Here is a 24,815-nt window from a genome sequence, read left to right on the forward strand (position 1 = left end):
TGGCCGGGCGGGGTCTGAAGATAAAGCGGCCTTTCTCCTTTATCCCCTGCCTGTCTCCCCCTCCCCCTGCCCGAGCTTCGGGGGAGCTGGGCAAGCCTGGATTGACCGACACTTTGGGGTCACTCAAGGGGACAGGCTTTTGTGAGAGCTAGAACCGAAGGGCTGGCAAGCAGCGGAAAGGGAGCCGGGCTGCCCATGGAGCCTCCGCTGGGGCCATCGTCCCCTCAGGGACTGACCAGTAGGGAAGCTGCCAGGTGCCCCAAACGCTGGGACCCGAGTTATGGGCACGCTGCAATGCTGTAACAGCAACAATAGTGTAATTTCAGATAGCAACAATAACAACAGCCAGAATCATAAAATCATCGCTGATATTTATAATCCAACTGCACAACAATAACAACTGCAATAATTATATAATAATATCACTGACCATATAATTGTAAGGCATATAATAAAAATAATATATAACACGATTATATAAACACATCCTACAGAATATAATTGTAACAATAATGATAATATAATCATATGGAATAGCAAGTTATACAGGCAATATGAATATGTAACATTGATAATGATAATATAATTAATATACAATATATAACAGTGACAAGAGCAGCAAGAATTCTATAACAACAAATTATGTGTAATCTCCATAACAACAATAATATAATAGTAATGATAATATAAGAATACACGCTATATAACAGCTGATATGATTATATGTAATCGAAATTTATAACAATATTAAGTAACATTTATGTAACATAAATTATAACATGACATGTATATAACAAAATAACTGCATATATGTAACATAATGATCATTGCAACAACAAAGATAATAACATCTTGAATTTATGTAATAGTATTTTTAGATTTCAAAAATGCTTTATAAATAATCCCTCATTGAATTCTTACAGTGATCCTGGGAGTGCTATTATTATTATTATTATATGTTATTTAATATATAATTTTGCTTATACTAGCAATATAACGTAAAGGAAATGTTATTGTTAGGTGCTATTATTATCCCCTGTTGTTATGGCTATTACTGTTTTATAGTTGAGGAAAGTGGCTCAGGGTCCGTAGCTGAGCAAATGTCAGAGGTTAGAGGTGAACTCGGGCTTTCTTGCTTCAAGTCCAGTGATGGACCCACTGTGCCACTTAGCGGTCTGTAATTATCAAGCACCTACTGTGTGCCAAACACCCTGCTGGGCAGTGAGAGTTCAGACACAAAAGTGACGGTCCCTGACCTTAAAGGGCTGACTGTCTGTTGGGGACACATATAAGTATACACAAAGTCAACTCGTATAACCAAGAGTTTTAGGGGGTGTCTCTAAGAAGAATCATGAGCATTTTTAGGGGGTTCAGTTGGAGAAATAGCCCTATTTTTAACACACGCTAATCAACCAGGAAGCATGTTATTAAGCACCTACTGTGTGCAGGGCCCTCTTCCAGGTGCTGGGGCCACAAATGAGATTTGGGAACTTCTCAGAGGCCCCAGGAGAGAGCGTGAGGGGACTGGCTTCTCCCCAGGTTTTCCTCTGGTTCCTTCAGAGGAGGAGCCTTTGATGGGATGAACCCGAGGTCACACAGGTGTTAAGGAGCCGGTGGCAGGCCCCGAAGCCTGTGAGCAGGGCTCCCATCCCAGAGTGGGACATCTCTGTTCCCCCTCCTCAGGTTCCAGTTTGGGGAGAATCCAGCATTTGAGTCTGTGCCGGTCTCAGGAAGAACGAGGTTCAAACTGCTTCAGATCTGGACCAGCTGAGTGCCTGGGGGGAGGTAGGGGGATGGGGGGTGGGAGAGCGCCTCCAGCTGTGCTTACCAGCCAGGATTTGGGTGTTTGTTTCCCCTTGGATTGAATTATGGGCACAGGAAAAATAGATAAAATTGGAGGCCCTTAAACTCGCCATTACCCTGGAGAGAAATGTAATTAATGGAAAAGAGACCTCGTCACCATCCCGGCAAAGAACTGGATTCTAATCCTTTCTTTGCTCCTTTCCACCACGTGATTTTGAGCCAAACCCTTCCCTGCTCTGGACTTCAGTCCGCTCCTGTTTAACGTGTGATCTTTTAAGTTCTTTCTACCCTTAAACTAAGGATTCCATAGCCCATGTACACATTGTGGTACCATGATTCTGAAGTCTGAAGATCTGAGTTCAAATCTTACATGATGCATTCTCAGTAAAATCAGTGCAGTGGAGAGAAAATAGCTTTTTGGTCATGGAAAAAAACTTTTTTTAATTTTAAAATTAAAAAATGTTTTAAGAGATGAAGAGAGCCATTTATATCCAAAAAGAGGAACCTGGGGACTGAATGTGGATCACAACATAGTATTTTCACCTTCTTTGTTGTTTACTTGCTTTTTTTTTTTTCTTTCTGTAAATTAGGGGATTGGTCCAGGTGACTCTCTCTAGCCCTCGGGCCTTCTGGCCAGCTTGCTTTCCATCTGTGAGTTCTCTCAGGTCATTGCATCTCATGTTATTATCCTGGCCAGTGCCAGGGCACGAGCGTGCTAGACACGGGGATGGATGGGACCCCCTGATTCAGACGCTCTTGAGAAAGCAGCCGGGCCGGTTTGGAGACTCTCCCGAGCTCCCTGCCTTGTTTCATACCTTTCCCTTCCTTCCTTCCAGACCATGAAATACCTGTCCAAAACACCCTGCAGGCACCAGAGTCCGGAGATCCTCAGGGAATTCCTCGTAGCCATGAAAAGCCACAAGTTAACCAAGTAAGTCTTAAACCTGACTGGCCTGCGAGCAGGAAGAGGGATATGGAGAGGCGCATGAGGGGAATTATACTTGAGGAAGGCCATTCATGTTTATATTTGCACAAATGAAAACAAATAATTAAATTTGAGAAATGAGGCCTTTATCGGAGAAAGTTGCCATAAAATTTTAAGTTATGATTACTATATATTTCCTTCCATCCTGTTTTCCTTTTTTATTCTACTCTCTCTCCTTTCACCCAGTCCATCCTCAAAAGTGTTTTGCTTCTGATCATCACTTTCCTTAATCCATATTATCAGCCCCCTCCTTCTCTTATGGTGATTTATGTTTTCTTTCTTTCTTTTTTTTTTTTTTAATAACTTTTTATTGATAGAACCCATGCCAGGGTAATTTTTTATAGCATTATCCCTTGCACTCACTTCTGTTCCGATTTTTCCCCTCCCTCCCTCTACCCCCTCCCGCAGATGGCAAGCAGTCCTTTACATGTTGAATAGGTTACAGTATATCCTAGATACAATATACGTGTGCAGAACCGAGCAGTTTTCTTGTTGCACAGGGAGAATTGAATTCAGAAGGTAGAAATAACCCGGGAAAAAAAACAAAAATGCAAGCAGTTTATATTCATTTCCCAGATTTATGTTTTCAATATTAATTTTTTACTATCTCTATTTCCCACTCAATTTAGTGTGCCATTTCTTATAAGAAAAAAAATTTTAAAGAACAAAAAAAGGCATTTCATTAAGCTATACAACACAATGATCATATTTGACATCATATGTAATATTTCCCACCTTACAAGTCCCCTCCCCGTGCAGTGAAAGCAGGGCAGTCCATTTTCTCAGCTCTTTTCTTGAGTCAAGTTTCTTGGTCACTATAATTCTTCAGGGTTCAGTTGTGATTTATTCTTTCTATTTACAGGGTTGTCATTGTGTAGAGTCTTTCCCTAGCTCTACCTTCCTAAGACCTTCCATGCATCTTTGGATTCTTTAAATACTAGATTACTATAGTCGTTGATTATTGTCATATGTACCTAACCTATCTCACTGATCTAATAATCTTATTTATTAGCCAGTACCAAATGGTTTTGATGACCACTGCTTTACAATACATCTTTAAGTCTGGTGCTGCTAAGTCCTTTGTAGTTTTTTCATTAATTCCCTTGATATTCTTGACCTTTTGTTCTTCCAGATGAATTTTGTTGTTCTTTTTTCTAGCGCTATAAAATAACATTTTGGCAGTTTGATGGGTGTGGCACTGAACAAGCAGACCAATTTAGGTAGAATTGTCATTTTTATATGAGCACAGCCCACCCAGCCTCTTTGGAATCTTTTTACTTGATTTATACCATGCAGTAATTTCCCACTTCACACACACAGCCATCACACAGCCACAGTGTGTTTAGCCATTTCTTAGCCAACAGGAACCAGTTCTTTACTACCGTAAAACTACTGTGAAATCATTATCTTTGTCTTTTTAATAGCTTTTTATTTTCAAAATACATGCAAAAATAGATTTCAGCATTTACCTTTGTAAAACCTTATGTTCCATATTTTTCTCCCTTCCTTCCCCCATCCCCCTCCCCTAGATCACAAGTAATCCAGTATAGATTAAACATGTGCAATTCTTCTAAACATATTTCCACAATTGTCATGATGCACAAGAAAAATCAGTTCAAAAAGGAAAAAAAATAAGAAAAAAAAAGCAAGTAAACAACAATGAAGGTGAAAATACTATGTTGTGATCCACATTCACTCCCTGTGTTCCTCTTTCTGGAGGTTCTGTTCATCTTTTAAAACATTTTTTAAAATTAAATTTTTTTTTCAATGACCAAAAAGCTGTTTTCTCTGCACTGCCCTGGACAATAAAAAAGAAAGTCCTAATAATCTGAATCTACTTTTTTTTTTTTAAATTTCCAATTCCCTATTATTGTTTTGTAAGAAATAATCAGCAGGATGATTTCAGAAAAGCCTGGAGAGACTTACATGAACTGATGTTGAATGCAGTGAGTAGAACCAAGAGATTATTGTATGTGGCAACAACAAGATAATGTGATGATCAACTGTGATGGACATGGCTCTTTTCAACAGTAGGTGATTCAGGCCGGTTCCAATAGTCTTGTGATGAAGAGAGCCATCTGTATCCAGAAGAGGGCTATGGGGGGACTGAATGTGGATCACAACATAGCATTTTCACTTTTTTTCTTTTGCTTGCTTACATTTTGTTTTTTTTCTAGTTTTTTCCCTTTTTGATCTGATTTTTCTTGTGCAGCACGATAATTGTGGAAATATATATAGAAGAATTGCACATGTTTAACATATATTGATTACTTGCCATGGAGGGAAAAAAATTTGGAATACAAATTATCTCTGCATATTTTTTGAAAATAAAAAGCTCTTTAAAAAAAAAAAAAAGAAAAAATCCAATTCCCAAAGTGGCCATATCCAAAACATCTATCTTAGTCTGTATCCTAAGTCTATTACCTTTTTTGCCAAGAGATGTCATACATTGACTGTAACTCTGTAACCTGAGTCTTACAGAGACAAGTTCAGCACTTAAGTTCCTGGATTTTCTTAATCTGGGAATCTTCTCTTCTCTTCTCTGTTCTCTTCTCTTCATCTTCATCTTCATTTCTTTTAAGACCAGAATTCACAGTAAAATGGTTGGGAAGCAAAGTTCAGCTACTAAGGACTTATATAAACAGTCCCTCCCCACTGGTGTTCATTTTAGTCCAAAGTGGCTTGCCAACATGTCCTCTTGGGTTTGCCAATATTGCTCCTTCCCCGTGACTTTCTTTTATGAGTTCATCTTGAAAAAATGCAAAGCATAATTAGGATCATAACATTATAGGCTTAGGACTGGAGAGGGCCCTAGAGATTATTTATACTAACCCCCTTATTAAAGTAAGGAGGGCAGATGATTCACCTAAGAGCACACAAAGTAGTAAAGGCAGAGCCTGGATTCAGATGCAGTCTTTTCATGGGACCGTGTTGCGGTGGAATTCCATCCCCCAGAGAACAAGTGGTTTGTTTCCAATTTTTTGTTACAACAAAAAGTCCTATTATAATTATTTTTGTACATATGAATCCTGTTCCTTTATCTTTTCTTTTATCTTTATTTTTTTTTCATTAATTCCCTTGATATTCTTGACCTTTTGTTCTTCCAGATGAATTTTGTTATTATTTTTTCTAGCGCTATAAAATAATGTTTTGACAGTTTGATTGGTGTGGCACTGAACAAGCAGACCAATTTAGGTAGAATTGTCATTTTTATTATATGAGCACAGCTCACCCAGCCGCTTTTCTGCTCTTGATTTCTTTGTGGTATGTTTAGCCTCCTTAATTTTTTTTTTAGCTTAAAACTCCTTCCTTGTACTGACATTTTATCTCCCACCTAATTAAATATTTTATTATTTAAAAATTATGGGCTTAGGGGCAGCTAGGTGGTGCGGTAGACAGAGCACCAGTCCTGAAGTCAGGAGGACCTGAATTCAAATCTGGCCTCAGACACTTAATACTTTCTAGCTGTGTGATCCTGGGCAAGTCACTTAACCTCAGTTGCTTCCTTAAAAAAAAAAAAAAAAAATTATGGGCTTGGCAGTCATCCACATAGATATATTTCTGTACAAAAAGGATGAAAAAGGATTGCCTATGAAACTGTGAATCTACCATGTTTACAGCTTGGTTTTTAAAAATTATACATCTGAGGGGAAGTTAGATAGCATAGTGGATAGAGCCCCAGCCCTGAAGTCAGGAGGACCTGAGTTCAAATCTGGTTTCAGACACTTAACACTTCCCTGAGCAAGTCACTTAATCCCAGTTACTCCAGCAAAAAAAAAAAAAAAAAAAATTATACAGCTGTCTTTTTTTTTCTAGTAAATTTACATATTTTTAGTATGCTTTGCTTTATGAATCATGTTGGGAGAGAAAAAATCAGAGCAAAAGAGGAAAACCATGAGAGAGAAAAAAGCAGAAAAAAGAAGTGAAAGTAGCATGTGTTGATTTACATTCAATCTCCTCAGTTCTTTTCTGGCTGCGGAGGGCATTTTCTGTCCAAAGTCTGTTGGGATTGCTTTGGATCCCTGAGCCACTGAGAAGAACCAAGCCTTTCATAGTTGATCATCGCACCTTCTTGCTGTTATTATCTGTCTTAACACGACAGCATCAATCATGCCCTGCTTGTCTCTGTCCCCTCCTGAAATTTCTGTGTCTTTTTTAAGAAACACATTTCATTGGTTGTTCTTTTCTTTGTCTGTTTCTCCTTTTTTGCGTCACTATCACTTCCCCATCTCCCAAGCCCAGAACAAGCCCGCTCTTGTCACCAGGGGCCAGCCAAGCAAAAAGAGTAGTGTGCTTTATGGGGCCTATCTGAAAGTGACCGCTTCTTTGTGGCCCTCCACGTGAGCCCGTCCCCGAGAGTTCCCATCAGGCCTTCCAGAGTCCTCGCCGGCCCCTGTACGGATCAGAGATCTGTGAGCTTCCCCAGGGCTGCCTTCCCAGCATTGTTAATATTATATAGTTATCTCTCTCACTCTGAGTCTGGGTTCTCTGAAACTGCCCTTCATCATTTCTTTTTTTCTTTTCTTTCATCATTTCTTAACCACTGATTGGGAGTTGCTGCAGTCAAACTGAGACTTGTTGAAGATCTCAGCTTAAAAAGCCCAAGGTCTCCCATGACATCCTGGGCGGTCTCCAGTGGTCCAGATCTGTACCTGGCCCCTGGGCCCAGCTGGCCCTGGAGGGGACAGTGAGGCCGGTGACCTTGCCCAGCCCTCCCGCACTTCTGTCCGATTCAGTCATAAGTCATGGCGTCCTCTTCTCGAGGTCATGGTTGTCAACTAAAATGGCGCAGTCGTATTCCATCCCGTTCCTAGACCATCACTCGTCCAGCCGTGTCCACTTGATCCCCCAGTTTTTAATTCTTTTCCCCCACAGAAAGACCTGCTGTAAATATTTGGTACACATGGGTCCTCTTTCCCCTTTTGGGGCCCAGTTCCAAATTGCTCCGGCCGTCCAAAGCCTCACTGACTAGGCCTGGATCTCCACCCCCTCCAACAATCTTTCCTTGCCTTCTTGGCTAATCCGTGGGTGTGAGCTAGAACCTCAGTGTTGGGTGAATTTGTTTCTTTTTATTAGTGATCTGAGTTTCAGTCTTCTGAGAACCTGCCTTCAGGCAGTTATAACTGGGCACCCAGTGACAGCCATACAAATACTACTGGGAAAATCCTCATCTTCCCACCTACCCGTCCCTTGCCCACCAGATTGCCTAATGGGCGTGTTCCCTTGAGGGCCACTGTGTGCAGTGACTGGCAAGATGAGAAAGATCACTCCGCCCTTTCATTGTGAGCAGGGCTGAACCGGTTGTGAAAGCTGCAGATCTTATGACATTGCCACCTCCACTTATACCCCTTCTGCCCCCCTTCTAACTTTCCTTGTTGCTGTCCAGGGCATCTTTCCTGTCACTCAGGTTTACAACCTCTGTCCTTCTTAACGTTCATGTCATCTCTCATTTGACCCCTTCTTGTCACTGATCCAGCCTTCCCCTACTTTAATTAATCGGTTAGCTAATAAACACTTATTAGGCTCCTGCTGTGTGCCAGGTATTCATCATCTCTTGACTGGACTGTGTGACCTTTGGCCTTCCTGGTTCTCTGCCTCCCTTCTCCGAGCTACTTCACATGGTCCTTCTAAAGCAGAGGTCATTTCTTTACTCTTACTTATATAGATGGCTTCCTGTGGACTCCAGGACCAGAAGGCATTCCATCTGTAGCTCCTCCTTTCCAAATTTCTAATTTTTCTCTGAAAATAATTATGAATGTGGTATACCTGTATGTACTTTATAAATATACGTGTGACTATATTATGACTATACATATTGGCCATGGATACTCGTAATTTTGTTGTGATAGGAATTTTTTAATTGTAGTAAATTTATTTCTTTTTTAATGCATGTTGTTTTATGAATCGTGTTGGGACAGAAAAAGCAGAGCAAAAGGGAAAAACCACGGGGGAGAGAAAAAAACAAGTGAACAAAGCATGTGTTGATTTACATTCAGTCTCCTTAGTTCTTTTTCTGGATGCAGATGGCGTTTTCTGTCCAGAGTTTATTGGGATTGCTTTGGATCACTGGAGCGCTGAGAAGAACCGAGTCTTTCATAGTTAATATGATAGGAATTAGCAAAAATTTGGAGACTCCGACTTCTGAGAGATTAAGGGGATTTTGTAAGAGGAGCGTTGTTTACATCGTGACTGCGAGGTTAAATAGAAAGGAAACAAATGAAACTTAATACCGTGTAGTTACTAATCACTACGCTGGGCTTTGGAGATGAGGTAAGAAAAGCGCATGTCTCTTGGCAGAGGTGGGGGATTGTGGGGTGGAATATTGCATGGTGAGTAGATTCTAGATCTAGCAAGAAGCGGCCTTGGGGCCCTAGACCCACTCTCTTGTTTTATAGATGAAGGAACTGAGGTCTAGGGAGTTTAAATGACTTGCACACAGAGCAAAGAGTGTAGCTGAGATTTGAACCCAGAATCTCTGGCTCCAGTACATGACATGGCCTCCCAAGATCTGAGTTGGTTGGGGGATAGGTTTCTTCCTCTTCTTTTTCTTTTTAATCTTTTGTTCCAAGGCACAGCTTCTGGCATCTGGAGGAGGAAGGGATGGATTTTTGGGAAATAAAGGTAGAAAACCCAACAATATCAATAACAATATGACCCAGTGATTTACTCAGCAAGATTCTGCTGTGGGGACTGACTCTCAACGTCCCTCAGCCTCCCTCCTTCTACAGATAAACAGTGAGCCTCATTCTGTGCTGTCCGGGGATTCTCTTCTGTTTTTTCCCCATAAAATCTGTGCTTCCGTGGCCAGAGGGAGTGCTCCGCAGCTGATCTCTTCTCCTTCCTTGGGAGAGAAGGGGCGAGCAGGGACGAGCAGACATCCCACCGGGTCTGAAAGGATGAGCCCGGGGAGGCCTGGACGGTTCCTCCAGGCCCGGGAGCGGCACTCGGCCTGGACCGGGCCCTGGCTCTGTCGCTGTCAGCCAGACCAAACTGACCGTGGGCTCTCTTCTCCTCCTCCTCTCCTTAAAAAACAAACATCAGACTTTTTTAAAAAAAGACCCAATCTTGGCTCAGTCCACTTCCTATTTAAGGTATTTTGGAAGGAAACTGCTCGTGCCCGAGGAGCATCAGTCGATCAGTGGACATTTCTCAGTCCCCCACCGTGGCCGAGGCCCTGCTGGGACTGACCAAAAAAGCAAACAGCCCCTGCCTGCTAGGGCCCTGTTCTGGAATGGGGGGCCAGCTCCCACAAACTGAGGTCAGAGGACCTGGGGGGAGGTTCCCACAATTTGGGGGGTTGGGGGAGGAGACCAGGAAGTGCCTGCTGAAGATGAAGGGAAACCGGAGGTTCCAGTGAGCCTGGGCAGGAGCCATTTTTGATTCCTCCCCCCTGGACCAAGGTACTGTTCCACACCCCATTCCCCTGTTCCCCCATTTGCGCACATTTCCTAAACATTTGCTACTTGTAAAGCAATGGGCTCAGCGCTGGTGGGAAGGAGGTGGGCTGGAGAGCAATTAGATTGGGAAGGTAGAAGATTATGGAGGTGCCTGTAGGACCTTGAAGTTTAATGGGAGAGAGAGAGAGGAAGGGAGGGAGGGAGGGAGGGAGAGAGAGAGAGAGAGAGAGAAAGAAAGAGAGAGAGAGAGAAACAGAGAGAGAGAGAGGAGACAGAGAGACAGAGAAGGGAAGGGAAGGAGGGAGGGAGAGGGAGGAGAGAGAGGGGGGAGGGATGAAGGAAGGGAGAAAAAGAAAGAGGGAGAAGGGAGAGAGAAATAAAGAGGGAGAGAAACAGAGAGAAAGGGAGAGATAGAGGGAGGAAGGGAGGAAGAGAGAGTGTGACTGGGTCACAATGTATGTGGAGAGGGTAGAGACAGAAAGAGGGAGGGAGGAAGGGAAGGAGAGAAAGACAGGGAGAGAGAGAGTGGGTCACAGAGTATGTGGAGGGATAGAGGCAGAAGGACACAGAAAGAGAGTGAGGGGAGGACGGCCCAGAGAAAGAGCGAGAGAGGAGAGAGAGGGAGGGGGAGGAGAGAGATGGAAAGAGTGAAAGAAAGATAAGCAGATAGCTCTTGGGCAGTAGGGAAAGGGCAGAATAATGCACTGTCTTGTCTTCACCAGTTTGTCATGTGGTGGCGTCTGCCTCCCCGGGTCGCTGTGCGGACCAAGCCAAACAAGAGTTCAGTGCCTGGCACACAGTAGGCGCTCTGTAAAAGCTTCGTGTGCAGTGGACTTGCTGCTTCGCACTGAGTTTAGAGCTCAGCTCGCAGGGGGGGGGGCGGGTGGGGGGACGGTCGCTTTCTGCCGGGTCCAGGCTGTACTTGGGGTTCCCAGGGGGCGGAGGAGGGGCCCACGGCGAGACCTCCGGTTTTGAAGGCGAGCTGCTGCAAGCCTCCGTTCTGCCACCAGGGGGAGCCGCGCTCTCAGCCATCCTCCCGGCACTCCAGGTCCCACTTCTCAGGAAGGCTCCCCGCCGGTCCCAGTTTAAATGTCTCCTGGGGGGAGGGACTCCCTGGCCGAGAGCCGGAAGGGGCCTTGGAGCCATCTAGGCCAACGCCCCCATTTGACAGATGGGGAAACTGAGGCCAGCCTGGTTAAACGTTACACTGAGGAACAAACAGATGGGTGGATGGATATAGAAATATAAGTAGATGGCTGGCTGGATGACAGAGATGGGATTGAATTCAGGTCCTTTAATGCTAATTCCAGAGACCCTTGCAGTTATCGGGGATCTAGAGGCAAAAAGAACAACCTTCCTTCCTTCAAGGAGATCACATTCTACTGGAGGCCAGGACCTGAAAGAGAGCCATAGAGTAACAATTCTTTGAGGAAGGAGAGCTCAGTCCTAGAAGGATCATGAAAGATTTTGTGCCGGAAGCAGCCTGGGAGAGGAGCCTGACCAAGAAATGACAGAGAGGTGGGAGCGTGGAGTGCAGGGCAAGGGGCACAGCTTGTGCAAAGGCCCAGAGATGGGAGATGAAGGATTCAGCCGGGGAGTTGCACCAGGAGAGCAATTTGACTTTGGGCACAGGAAGGGGAGGAATGAGAAATGGGACTGGTGCTTTGTGAAAGGCTTTAAATGCTAAGAGGAAGAGTTTGCATTTTATCCAGGAGGCAACAGGGAGCCAGGGGAGTTTCTGGAGCAGGGAGAAGGGGAGCGGACAGGCCAGTACCTGCTTCCCTGATCAGATAAATCCGAAAGCCATTTGACCGAGGCCGGAGCTTTTCCCCTGTTCAGAAGCAGTTTTTATGCCCCATTCTCCAATGACCTTAGCCATATGTCCTTCATGCTTGGTTCTTGTGGCCTTTTGTGCAAACAGGCCCATCTTTTAGAATTAAGCTCTTAAGTGACACGGAGGAAGCAGCTTTTCTTCTCATCAGATGAGATCATTTTTCCTACATCAGAAACGCAGTGTCACCAACAATACCAAGACAACAATGCCTGGCAATTTAATTTACAGAAACCAAGGCAAGAAAACCATTTGCTAATGGAAAAAACCCAAGGCCCGTGATCCCTCTGAGGCTTTCCATTTTTGTCAGGGAAGGCAACGGTTGCCTTGCAACCCAGCGTTCTCTTTTTCTCCCTGAAACGTTTAATTTTTTCTTTTTAAATTAACAAGCGTTTATTTTCTCTCTCCTCCCACCCTCCTTCATGGAGAAGGAAAAAACCCTTTCATAATCAATATGCATCAGAACACTTCCACACTGGCCATGTCCAGAAATGTAAGTGCCCTGCTTTCTTGGGAGAAAATAAGGTGTTCTTTTTTGGTTTTTTTAGATTATACGTGCGCAATTTATGTAAAACATTTCCACATTAGCCATTTTGTACAAGACAAGTAGAATAAAAGGGAAAAAATGAAAGTAAGTGAAAAATAACTTGCTTCAATCTGTCTTCGGTCAGTATTCGTTCTTTCTCTGAAGGAGGACAGTGTGCCCCCTCATTAGTCCGTGGGCATAGTCTTGGGTCGTTGTATTGCTGAGAATAGCAAAGTCGCTCCCGGTTATTTATTGAACTGTGTTGCTGTTACTGGATATGTCGTCCTCCTGATTCTGTTCACGTCACTTTCCCCCAGTTCATGAAAGTCCGTCTTTCCAGGTTTTTCAGACACCCTCCTGCCTGACATTTCTTAAAGAACAATAATATTCCCTTACGACCATACACGTCAGCTTGTTCAGCCATTTGCTAATTGATGGGCCTCCCTTCAATTTTCATTTCTTAGCCACCACAAGAAGAGCTGCTATCCTTTTTTTTTTTTTTTTTTTGCTGAGGCATTTAGGGTTAAGTGACTTGCCCAGGGTCACACAGCCAGGAAGTGTTAAGTGTCTGAATCTAGATTTGAACTCAGGTCCTCCTGACTTCAAGGCTGTGTTCTCTCTCCACTGCGCCACCTAGCTTTCCTTGCTATGCATAATTTTGTACAAATAAGTCCTTTCTCTTTTTTGGATCTCTTTGGGGTATAAATCTAGCAGGGGTGTTGCTGGATCAGAGGGTGTGCGCAGTTTGATTAGCTCTTTGGGTATAGTTCTAAACCGTTCTCCAGAATGGTTGCATCCGTTCACAATTCCACCAGCAATGCATTCGTATCCCAGTTTTCTCATATCCTCTCCAACGTTTGCCATTTTCTTTTTTGTCATCTAAGCTCCAAGGTATTCTTTTTTCAAGCAGGCACCGAGTAAGACTCAAATGAAGAGGTTTTTTTTCTTTCACTTTATTATTTTTAACACTCATTGCTTTATGAATCATGTCAGGAGAGAAAAATCAGAGCAAAAGGGAAAAACCATGGGAGAGATTTAAAAAAAAAGAAAAAAGTGAATCTAGCATGTGCTGATTTGTATTCAGTCTCCTCAGTTCTTTTTCTGGATGGAGATGGCGTTTTCTGTCCGGAGTCTGTTGGGACTGCCTTGGCTCCCTGAACCACTGAGAAGAACTGAGCCTTTTATAGTTGGTCACCGACATTCTTGCTGTTACTGTATACAGTGTATTCCTGGTTCTGTTTCTTTCACTTAGCATCAGTTCATATAAATCTTTCCAGGCCTTTCTACAATCATCATTTTTTATCATCATTTTTTTATAGAACAATAATATTCCATTTTCTTCATGTACCACAACTTGTTCAGCCGTTCTCCAATTGATGGGCAGATATCTATTCATTTTCCATTTCTTTGCTACCATAAAAAAAAAAAAAACTGCCACAAACATTTGTGCACATGTGGGTCCTTTTCTCCCTCCTCTAAGACTCTTTGGGATACAGGCCCAGTAGTCACACTGCTGGGTCAAAGGGCACGCATAGTTCCAAATTGCTCTCCAGAATGACTGGATATGTTCACAACTCCACCAACAATGCATCAGTGTCCCAGGTTTCCCGCATCCCCTCCAACATTCGCCATTATTTTTTCCTGTCATCTTAGCCAATCTGAGAAGTGTGTAGAGATACCTCAGAGTTGTTTTAATTTGCATTTCTCTGATCAATAGTGATGTAGAGCACTTTTCCACGTAACTATAGATGACTTTAATTTCTTAAATAGAGGGTTTTTCAGCACTTCTCTTAGAATTAAGCTCACTGCTTTAGAAGAGAGACAGATAGGAAGATAGAGAAGAAAGGAGAAAAGGAGAGAGAGAGGAGAGGGAAACAGGCACTGAGAGAGTGTGTGTGGAGAGGTATTTGCATTTAAAAGGTGGCCCAGTGGATGGGAAGCCGGTCCTGTCGTCAAGGAAACCTGACTTCAGATCCAGCCTCAGCGCCCTTGGCTGTGTGATCCAGGCCGTATCACTTCATCTCTGTCTCCCTTGTTGGGACAATCAGCACTTGTCTCCCGGGATTGTTGTGAGGATGAGATATTTATAAAGTACTTTGTAAACCTTAATGTACTCTGTAAATGCTGAGGGTTATGTTAGTGTGGGGCCCTCCTCCCCTCATGACAATGATGCAGCCCTCCCTCTTCTGCCTTTTTTAATTTTTGCTAAGGCAAAGTTAAGTGACTTGCCCAGGTCACACAACCAGGAAGTATTAAGTGTCTGAAGGCAAATTTGAACTCGGGTCCTTCTGACATCAGGGCTGGGGCTCTATCTACTGCGCCACCCAGCTGTCCCCTAGTCTACTATTTTTTTTTTCCAAACCTCATTTCTTAAAGCACGAACTTCATTTCTGAATGCATCCCTTCCCCCTCCCCTGGTCAATGTGAGAAGAGGAGGAGGAAGGAGGGGCCGGCTCAGCAACACCTGCCCCCCTGCCTGGTGTCCAATGGGGAAAGCAATACTGTGCCCCCCCCCCCCAGCCTCTGCAGAGAGGGGAGAAGGGCGAATTTCCTCGGCTTTTCCTCAGGCCAGGCTGAGCCACAGCCAAGGGCTGATGCTTGAGTCTCACACTGTTCAGGTGCACAGTTCTCACCTGGACCAGAAGGGAAAGAGAGCAGCCATCTCCTTGCTGTGGGCCTGAAGGGGGGCGTCCCCCACCGGGGAGAAAGGGCGTTCTGGGAGGCTCGGTTCAGTTCAGTGAACATTACCTCCCTGGGACCGGGGCTGGGGCTACAGATGAGGCAAAAAAGGCCCTTCCCTCAGGGAGCGGGCGTCGGATGAGAGAAGTCACGTGGGAGCACCGACAAGGCGGGCTCTACGCAGGACGAGTAAGAGAGAATCGGTGGGGTGAGGGGGGAGGAAGGGGAGTCTGCTGGGACGAGAAGGTGTCGGGGAAGGCTTTCTGCATGAGGTGGGATTTTAGAGGCACAGGGAGAGACAGAGAGAGGAGAGAGAGAGAGAGACATAGAGAGGAGTGGGAGACAGACTGAGAGACAGGTGGAAAAACACAGAAAGAGGAGCAGGAGACAGACAGACATATAGACAGAGTAGAAGACAGACATACAGACAGATATACAGACAGACATACAGATAGATATACAGACAGAAAGGCAGACAGAGATAGACAGATGGACAGGGAGACAGAGAAACAGAAAGACAGACAGGAGTGAAAGACAGAGGCAGACAGATGATCAGAGAGAGAGAGAGGTGGACTGACAGACACAGAGAGACAGACAGACAGAAAGAGGTACAGATGGACAGACAGAGCGAGATGGGGGGGCATCCAGGAGAAGTCCTGGGTTGTCAGCCTGAGGGACCGGGGGATGATGTTGCTCTCTACAATAGTAGGGAAGGGCGGAGGGAGCGAGTTCAGTTTTGGACGTAACAGGTTTCAGATGTCTGCTGGACATCCTGTCGGAGATGTGGGAAGGGCAGTGGGGATGTGGGACTGGAGTCAGCAGAGAGTCAGGGCGGGAAAGGGAGTCCTGACTGCGGGCCTGGTCCTCAGTCCCCCGTACCAGCTATAGAGCAGATAGCGACCAGTGTTTTAAAGTTTATTACTCTCTTTAATCATCACATCGTTTTTGAGCTGTTTCCCATAGTCAGAATAAAAAAGAGACAGAAAGAGCGCTCAGGAAACCTGACGGCTTCCCTCCAGTCTGGTGCCGGTTTCTATATTCTTCCTTATGGGTCCATGCCCCGCCCCCACCCCCATCTGGACCTGGAGATCTCAGAGGCCAGAGGGCCGGCCCGACCCCCTTGGTTTTGTGTAGGAAGCCCAGACCATGAGGGGACTTTCCCCAGGTCATTCGAATGTTAAGCACAAAGGGGAGACTGGGCTCCAGGCCCCCGACTCCAGAGCTTGTCCAGGCCCCTTTCTCCTGCAGAGGAGGGCACGTGCCCCCCATTCACCTTGCTTTGGTGTCCAGCCGTGGCGTTCTAATTACACGGCGTTCGCTTCCTAGCTGTTGCTATTATTATAATTCTTTATCTGTTTATTTATCTAATTATTTATCTGTTATAATAATTATCGTAATTCTGTCTGTCTGTATTGTTGTAGTCATTGCGCATGCATCTTGTTTCCCTGGTTCCATTCACTCGCTTTGCATCAGTTCATATAAATCTTCCGTCCTTCCCATGTTCTCTGTTTGTCATTTCTTACAGCATTAAAGAGATACCTTTACCTGCCCCTTTGAGAGGGCGGCATCAAATGCTCCTTAGGAACTCCAGAACCGGAGGGGACACCTCCGGATTGTTTGGAAAGGACTCAGAAAATGGGAGCTAGTGGCCGGGCAGCTGGGTGGTCCAGCGGCTAGAGCCCTGAGGGCCCTGAGTTCAAATTCAGCCTCAGACACCAGATAGTTGCACTATCTGAGTTCGGATCTGACCAGAGGGACTAAGCCTTTCTGCGTTGTTTCTGACAGGGCGGAGAAGCTGCAGCTGCTGAACCACAGGCCCATGACTGCTGTGGAGATCCAGCTGGTGAGTGAGCCCGCGTCGGGGGCTTGGGGAGGGTGGGAAGGACGGCTGGCCGCTCTTGGAGCCGGACGAGGGCACAGGAGACTGGAGGCGCTTCCCCGAGAAGGCGGAGGTCTCCTGTTGTCTCTTGAGGCATTTTTACTTGAAGGTCTTTGTGGAGGGTCCTGCTTGGCCCGGGGACTGGGGAGTGGGCTGTGGCTTAGAGGCAGATTGAGGCCGACATGGGAGCTCTCTGGGCCCCTTCTCCCTGGGAGTTTCCCAACAGACACTGGGTAGTCCCTTCTCATCTCTTACTTCGGAGACCTTCAGCTACAGGTGGCTCCGGTCCTGTCTGAGCTTGGGATCCCCAGATCAGCCGGAAGCTGAGATTGAGTCTGAGGAGGCAGGAGCCAGGGTCCTCGGGCACAGTGTAGGGGGGGAAGGGGCTTCAGAAGCCATCTGTGCTCACAGAGGAGGAGACAGAGACCCATGAAGGCAGCCAAGGTACTCGCTGCTGTAGGTCAGCATCTGTCTAGCGCTTTAACGCTGGCCGAACACTGCAGGATTTTATCATCTGAGCCTCCTGAAGGACCTGTGAGAGGATCCGTCCTCCTCAGTTTGCAGAACCAGGCTGGGAGCGGGACTTGCTCAAGGCCACAGGGCCGGTAGGAATCCCAAGCAGGATCGGAATCGAGGGCTCCTGACTCCCAGTGCCCGTGCACCGCGCCCCCTACTTGGCAAGGGCTGGGATCCGAATCCGTGTCCTCTGAGGAGTGGTGGCCCTGTACCAGGCGGCCTCGATACGTCCTCAGGGGGACCTTTTTAAGGGTTAGAAGCAGCCGGGGCAGGTGACTGACGCCTCAGAAGCTGACTTGGCTTGCAGTAGGCCTCGGGGACCCCCAAGTGCAGTGGGCTCCTTCCAGGCAGTGACGACGGGCTCCCGCAGGGGCCGCCAATAACACGTCGCCGAAGGCTGCGCGGTCCCCGAGTGTCTGCTGGTGAGCTCCAGAGATGGGAAGTCCAGTGCTGTTGGTGTCGCAGCTTCCCCTGGGTGTGCGGGAGGAGGGCCTGAGGGAGTCCCACGCGCTGCTTGTCAGAAGCTTTGGGAAGAAAATAAAGCAGAAAAAGAAGGAGAGAGAGGGGGGGGCAGAGTTTGGAGACACAAGGACAGTCGTCAGTTTTTCTCTCTAGGTCTTCTCCAAATCACCCCGAGATCACTTCGTCCTCACTGAAATTGGGAAAAGTGTGCAAGAGGAGGGCATAAAGCACATGAAAGGCCGTGCGAGTGGGTTTGGGGGAGGGGGCAGGGGCTGGACCCATGACTTCCCCGGGGGTAGGGAGACCCCATTGAGGAAAGCTCCTCTGCTGTAGCAGCCGGCAGCCTCTCTGCCTCCAGCCCCAATAGCTCACTCCCCTAGAGTTCCCCCTCCCCTCTTCCCTCCCCATCCTTCCTTCCTCCCCCCTTCCTTTCTTCCCTCTTTCCCCTATGAGAGATGCTCTCTTTTTTCTCCTTCCCTTCTCTTTGCACTGGGCTAGTGATTTTCTCTTTCGGGGGCAGCAGTACAACTGCTTATGGATCCTCACTTGCTGGCAAGCAAAGTTGATTCATTCCATCCCAGGCAGCCGGAGGGTGCAGTGAATAGAGGGCCGGGCCTGGGGCCTGGAAGACCTGAGTGCAAACTTGGCCTCAGACAGTAGCCGTGTGACCCTGTGTGCCTCAGTTTTCCCATCTGTAAGATGAGCTGGAGAAGGAAGTGGCCAATCACCCCATAGCTTTGGCAGGAAAACCCCACATGGGGTCACAAGGGTTGAACACAACTGAAAAACACAACAAATTTCTTCTGTGAAAGTGGAAAATGGAAAGGGGCCGGGGATCGTACCTGGCGGCCTCTCAGGTGCCCCCTTTCCCTAGCGCCGGCTCCTCACTGCCCGCTCTCTTGCTGGCGCTTCCCCCTCCCCTGACATGCCCAGGATCCCTTGATCCTCTTGTCCCCGGGGAGAGCAAAGGCTCTTTGGAGACGGGCTGTGAGTGTTCGTGTATCCCGGGGTCCCCCAGTGCCCGGCACCCGGGGATGCCGACGGCCGCCTAGCCCAGCGGGGGCAGCTCGGGCTTTGGGTTCAGGAAGCCGGGTCTCCCGTCCTTCCTGCCTCCGCATTAATTGTTTCTGTGACCTTGGGCTTCGCCTCTGCCGCCCTCAGTGACCTGGTCGTCTCCAAAGAAAAGGAACTGCTCCAAAGGGTGTCTGAGGTTCCTTCCGGCCCTGAAGCAAAGAGCTCGTGAATCCTTGCATTTCAGGGAGAGTCCGTGTTTTTTGGACCTTGGAATTGTGGGCTTTCCAGTCCTGCTCCAGTTACCTAACCAGAACCGATGTCAGCACTCAAGGTTATAATAATAATAGTAATAGCTCTTTCTTTGTATTTTTCTTATTGAATTGAAATAATTTGCCAAAATCATCACTCTGTATAGGAAGGAAGGAAACAGGCATTTATTAAGCACTTACTGTGTACCAGCATATACTGGGTGCTTTAGAAATACCGCTCCCTCTTGGCTCTTCACATCTCCCTATAAAGGGAGCTTCCGCCATTTTCCCCATTTTCGAATTGAGGAAGCCGGATCAGAGGTCACACGGCTAAGCGTCCCAAGCTGCATTTGAATTCAGGTCTTTTGGACTCCAGCCCCAGCGCCCTCTGCACTGTGCCATCCGGTGACCTAGAAGGACCTTTTCAGGGATTTCTCTTTGTTGGATTTTGAGACAATAGAACGAAAGCTGCTGCTCTTTTCCTTCAAAAATTGGTTTATTGGTGCTTTGTAAGAGGCATTGTTCATTCAGCAGCACGCCCATCCCCGCTCCCAAGGGCCCATTTTGAGGTTCTCTTTGGTATCTTTTCTGGTTTTCCTTCTGCCTCTCACTTTGGCCTCAGAGAGCTTAGTGGGGAGGAGGTAGCCCGGGGGAAGGACAATGAATCTGGAGGCCTCCTCCCCCGAAGCTGAGTCAGGACCAGATCCTTCTCTCTGAATTTGCCTCAGTTTCCTCAGTTGTAAAATGGGAATAATAATGACTCTACCATCCTCGGGGTTGTTGGAAAGATCCAGTGAGATGGTATTTGTAAAGCACAGTGCTTGGCTCGCAGTAGGGGCTTAATTGTTGCGCGTTCTACCCTTCTTCCACCTGTGCCTGAGGCTGAGATCCTGACCTCCTGGATGGAGCTGCCGTGAGTCCTGCCTCCTCCCGCAGATCTGGATGGGACCGGAGGGGGAAGACACTGGCCCTCCTTTTGGGGGGTTCCCACTCCTGAGTGTTTTTTGAGGTCATTTCTCCTCTTTATGGAGCCTCTGCTGTGTGTGACCAATCTCCATTATTCTTTTTTTTAAATGTTAAGTGCTGAGGTCAGATTTGAACTCAGGTCCTGACTTCGGGGCTGGGGTTCTATTGTCCGCATCACCTGCTGCCCCATCCCCATCATTCTTTTTTTTTTTTTTAAATAACTTTTTATTGATAGAACGCATGCCAGGGTAATTTTTTACAGCATTATCCCTTGCATTCACTTCTGTTGCGATTTTTCCCCTCCCTCCCTCCACCCCCTCCCCCAGATAGCAAGCAGTCCTTTACATGTTGAATGGGTCACAGTATATCCTAGATACAATATGTGTGTGCAGAACCGAACAGTTCTCTTGTTGCACAGGGAGAATTGGATTCAGAAGGTAGAAATAACCCGGGAAGAAAAACAAAAATGCAAGCAGTTTATATTCATTTCCAGTGTTCTTTCTCTGGGTGTAGCTGCTTCTGTCCATCTTTGATCAATTAAGGCTCTCTTTATCGAAGAGGTCTACTTCCATCAGAATACATCCTCAAACAGTATCATTGTTGAGGTATATAATGATCTCCTGGTTCTGCTCATTTCACTCAGCATCAGTCCATGTAGGTCTCTCCAAGCCTCTCTGTATTCATCCTGCTGGTCATTCCTTACAGAACAATAATATTCCATAACGTTCATATACCACATTTACTCAACCATTCTCCAATTGATGGGCATCCATTCATTTTCCAGCTTCTAGCCACTACAAATAGGGCTGCCACAAACATTTTGGCACATACAGGTCCCTTTCCCTTCTTTAGTATCTCTTTGGGGTATAAGCCCAGTAGTAGCACTGCTGGATCAAAGGGTATGCACAATTTGATAATTTTTTGGGCATAATTCCAGATTGCTCTCCAGAATGGCTGGATTCGTTCACAACTCCACCAACAATGCATCAGTGTCCCAGTTTTCCCGCATCCCCTCCAATATTCAGCATTATCTTTCCCTGTCATTCTAGCCAATCTGACAGGTGTGTAGTGGTATCTCAGAGTTGTCTTAATTTGCATTTCTCTGGTTAATAATGATTTGGAGCATATTTTCATATGTCTATAAATAGTTTCAATTTCTTCCATCCCCATCATTTTTAAAGGGGTTCTGGGGGAGGGCGCCCTGGCTGATGCTTCATTTCTGCTGGAACCTCAGATCTTCTTCAAAAGAATGATATTTTTTTAAGTTGTTTTTCCCCCACATTAAATCCTATGCCCTTTTCTATTTCAATTACAATTTCTAGGCTGAGTGAATTGATACTGTGAGGTCTCTCCAAACAGGAGAGATTGTGGATACGTGTATGTGTGTGTGTGTGTGTGTGTGTATGTGTGCCTTTGTGTTCTGTGTGAAGTCCAGACCTGGTTTCCATTAGTCTGGAACAGCTCGGCCCCCGCTCTGTGGCCAGAGAGCAGGATATATTGTTATTTATTTATGAGGGGATCGAGCGTGGAGAGAATAAAGACCATGTGTCCAGTGAGCCAGGGTGGGGGGCGATAAGAGAAGCCTCGGGGGGCCTCTGTGGGGTCCAGACCCCTTTGTGTCCCGGGCCGGGGCCTGCGAGAGCCTGACCGCCCATCCCACTGTTTTGGCTTGGGAACAGGATGGCCCTGGTGCTGGCTAATTATTATATTATTCTGTTTCACTGACGTTAAGGCTTCCTGGGAGAGTGTCTGCCCCTTGTGGAGCTTTCTTTGGGCCATTTCAGCTTTTGAAAGGGATCCGTGGTGGGGTCCCCCCACTCAGAGCATGATGGGAGGTCGTCTGGGAGGGCACTGTTCTCCCCCAGCTGGGAAAGCCCGGGAGGACGTGGGGGCTGCTCCTAGAATCCCCGCTCTGTCGTGGACTTGCTGAGAGAGCTGGGAGCGGTGGCTCCCCTTTCTGTGGCTCAGACTGGGTCGGCAGCGGCCCCCCGGCTCTACCTCCTGTCTGCCAAGTCTCCAGGCCCAGTAGATATTAGTGCCTTCTCTTCTCCCCTATAACCCCCTCCTCCCCCAGCCTTCCTGCACCCGGCCAGAACTGACCGCGGCCTCCCCACGGGTGCTGCCTCTGTGGTTCCCACCTCCACACCACATGCTCCAGGCCCCCTCTCTCCCTGACTATCGCCGTGGCTTCCTCACGGCTCTCCCCACTCTAGTCCCTCCTCCACTCAAACTTCAGTGCTCCCGATGGTTTCTGGGATCAGATTTTTATTTCATATTTCTAGCATTCTTTGCAATTGTTCATTTTTGTATTTACTAATTTTATAAGCTACATATAAGTCATATTGTAGTTTTAGTAGCTTTAAAGTGCCCTGAGACTTTGGGATCTCCTGTATAATCTATAAATAAATAAATAAATTTTATTATTTAATATTAATAAATAATATAATACAATATGCATATATTCATATATTTTATAAATAAGCAAGCTTACAAATATTGGGAGGGGGTGCCGAATCTTTTTGTTGCTGGGATGCATAAGCTGACAGGCTTTGGGGATCATTGTTCTAAGGTAAAATATAGGTTCCTTGTTCTGGCATCTGAAGCCCTTTCCAGCCTAGCTCCTGGCCCCCTTGCTCCCGTTCCAGTCACGCCAGCCCCCATGGCGATCCCCCAGTACAATATATTCTCTCCCACTCCTCTGTGCCTTCCCTTGTGACAAAAACTTTTTTAAAAGGGGAAAAGACTCTTATCGAAGCCACTAATTCATCCACTTTGTGTGTCTCTGCGGTAGCACCGATTCTGACGCCTCGGCTTTAGAGCTGAAGGGCCGTTGGGGCCTTCTTCATCTTGTGGATCACTGAGCCCCCAGAGGAGTGGCCGGCCCAGGGTCACAGAGCTCACTGAGTGCTGAGATGAATCTGGGGCTCCCTCTCTCCCAAATCTGGTGTCCTTTGAGAGGCAGGGGGGCTTCCTGAAGGATCCCCATGCTTGGATTCAGGAGGAGCTGGGCCGCCATGCCCTCCGTCACAGCCCCAGGTCTCTGGGACCTTCCCCTATCCCCTGGGGCGCTGTGCCCCTGCCCCCTGAGCCCCTGCCCCCCATGCCCCTCCCCCTTATTAACAGGCTGATGGATTTTCTTCTGCAGATGGTGGAAGAAAGTGAAGAAAGGCTGACGGAAGAGCAGATCGAGGACCTCCTGCAGACCGTCACCAGCATCCTGCCTGGGGATCCCGAGGCCGGGCCCAAGCCCGAGGACATGGCGGTGGACGAAGGGGACCCCGAGTAACTGCCGGCCCCAGGACTGCTGAGAGTCTCAAAGACATTCAGAACTGTTGGTCTCACCCCAGAGTCCCAGGGACTTGCTGTGGCCATTGTAGAAGCCCCCTCCCCACTTGGCAGGAGACACTCCCATGCAGAGAGCCAGGGAGAAGGCGGTTCCTGGGCAGCAGCTGAGAAGGGAGGAGGGGGAAGGGCCACAACCCACAAACCCCCGTGGGCCATGGTTCTGTCTGTCTCGTTGCAGCCCCGCGGTAGGGCCCTGACCCACGCCGGGGTCCTAAATGCTTTCGTTTGCCTCTCTCCCCCAAAGGACCTTGTCACCAGATCCGCTTCCAAGCACTGTGAAGGGGGCAGCTGCCTTTCTCTCCGGGCTATGTTATTATTCTGTTAGAGAACCATAAAGAAAGAAAAGAAGAAATGAATAATTAAAAAACATTCTCCCCTGTCTCTGCAGCCAGCCTTTTTCTTAAGTTCATTTTATTGTCTCGAGGTCAGGGCTCCTTCAGAGGAGACAGCTCTGGCTTAGTGGGTGAGGGAGCTGGCTCCAAGGCCTGGGTTCCAGTCCCATCTCTGATCCTCTGTCTGCCTCAGGCTGGTCCACTGCGCTGGTCTAAAGCCTTTCTTGGGTCAAGGAAATCATCGCTCCAAGCTTAATCCTTCCTTTTTGGAGCCCTGTCTTTTCTATTATTTGGGGGAGTGGGTGGGGGGGGCTGTTACATTTTATTTGTTACATGTTACAAAGGTAACATTTGGTAACATGGATGCAAACCAAATTCCCCCACTGACCCACATCCAAAACTGCCCCTCCTGCCCCCTGAGGCCGCAGCTCTCCGTGGAAGGTGGACAGCGTTCTCTGTCATCCGCCTGAACCTTCTAACGACAATAAAAAAAAACTCAATTAAGTGGAAACAGCTGGATGCCATGACCACATCTGTCAGTGAATCATCCCGTCCTGAACGTGACCTAAGTGTAGGAAGCCTCTATCTGGAGGGGAACAGAGGAGGGGGAAGGACCCACCAGCCGGGTTTAAAGGGCCCCTCCGTCCTGTTTCTGGGCCTGATTGGACATCTGTACCTTTCCTGCCCCATTCAAGGCTTAGGAGTTGAGAGCCCCCACCCCCATCCGGGGGTCTCCTCGGGATCACCGATTTGGAGTCAGAAGATCGGCAGGGGCCGGCCATTCTGGCCCCTCCGTTTGGCGGTAGAGCTGAGATTTGAACTCAGATCCATT

General features: G+C 47.1%; 1 protein-coding gene across 2 annotated transcripts in view; it reads left to right on the forward strand.

Annotated features, from left to right (window-relative positions):
- The window catches only part of CRCP (CGRP receptor component), a 39,188-nt gene extending 15,156 nt beyond the window's left edge, over window positions 1-24,032 (forward strand). For both annotated transcript variants that reach the window (XM_051992029.1, XM_051992030.1), the window contains exons 4-6: window positions 2,640-2,734; window positions 17,007-17,064; window positions 23,452-24,032. In XM_051992029.1, coding sequence (XP_051847989.1) covers window positions 2,640-2,734; window positions 17,007-17,064; window positions 23,452-23,592 — 294 coding nt within the window. In that variant the 3' untranslated portion in view covers window positions 23,593-24,032. The remainder of the gene's footprint in view (window positions 1-2,639; window positions 2,735-17,006; window positions 17,065-23,451) is intronic.
- Window positions 24,033-24,815: the final 783 nt, after the last annotated feature.

Source organism: Antechinus flavipes, chromosome 4 (assembly GCF_016432865.1).
Source record: "Antechinus flavipes isolate AdamAnt ecotype Samford, QLD, Australia chromosome 4, AdamAnt_v2, whole genome shotgun sequence".
In the NCBI taxonomy this organism is placed as follows: Eukaryota; Metazoa; Chordata; class Mammalia; order Dasyuromorphia; family Dasyuridae; genus Antechinus; species Antechinus flavipes.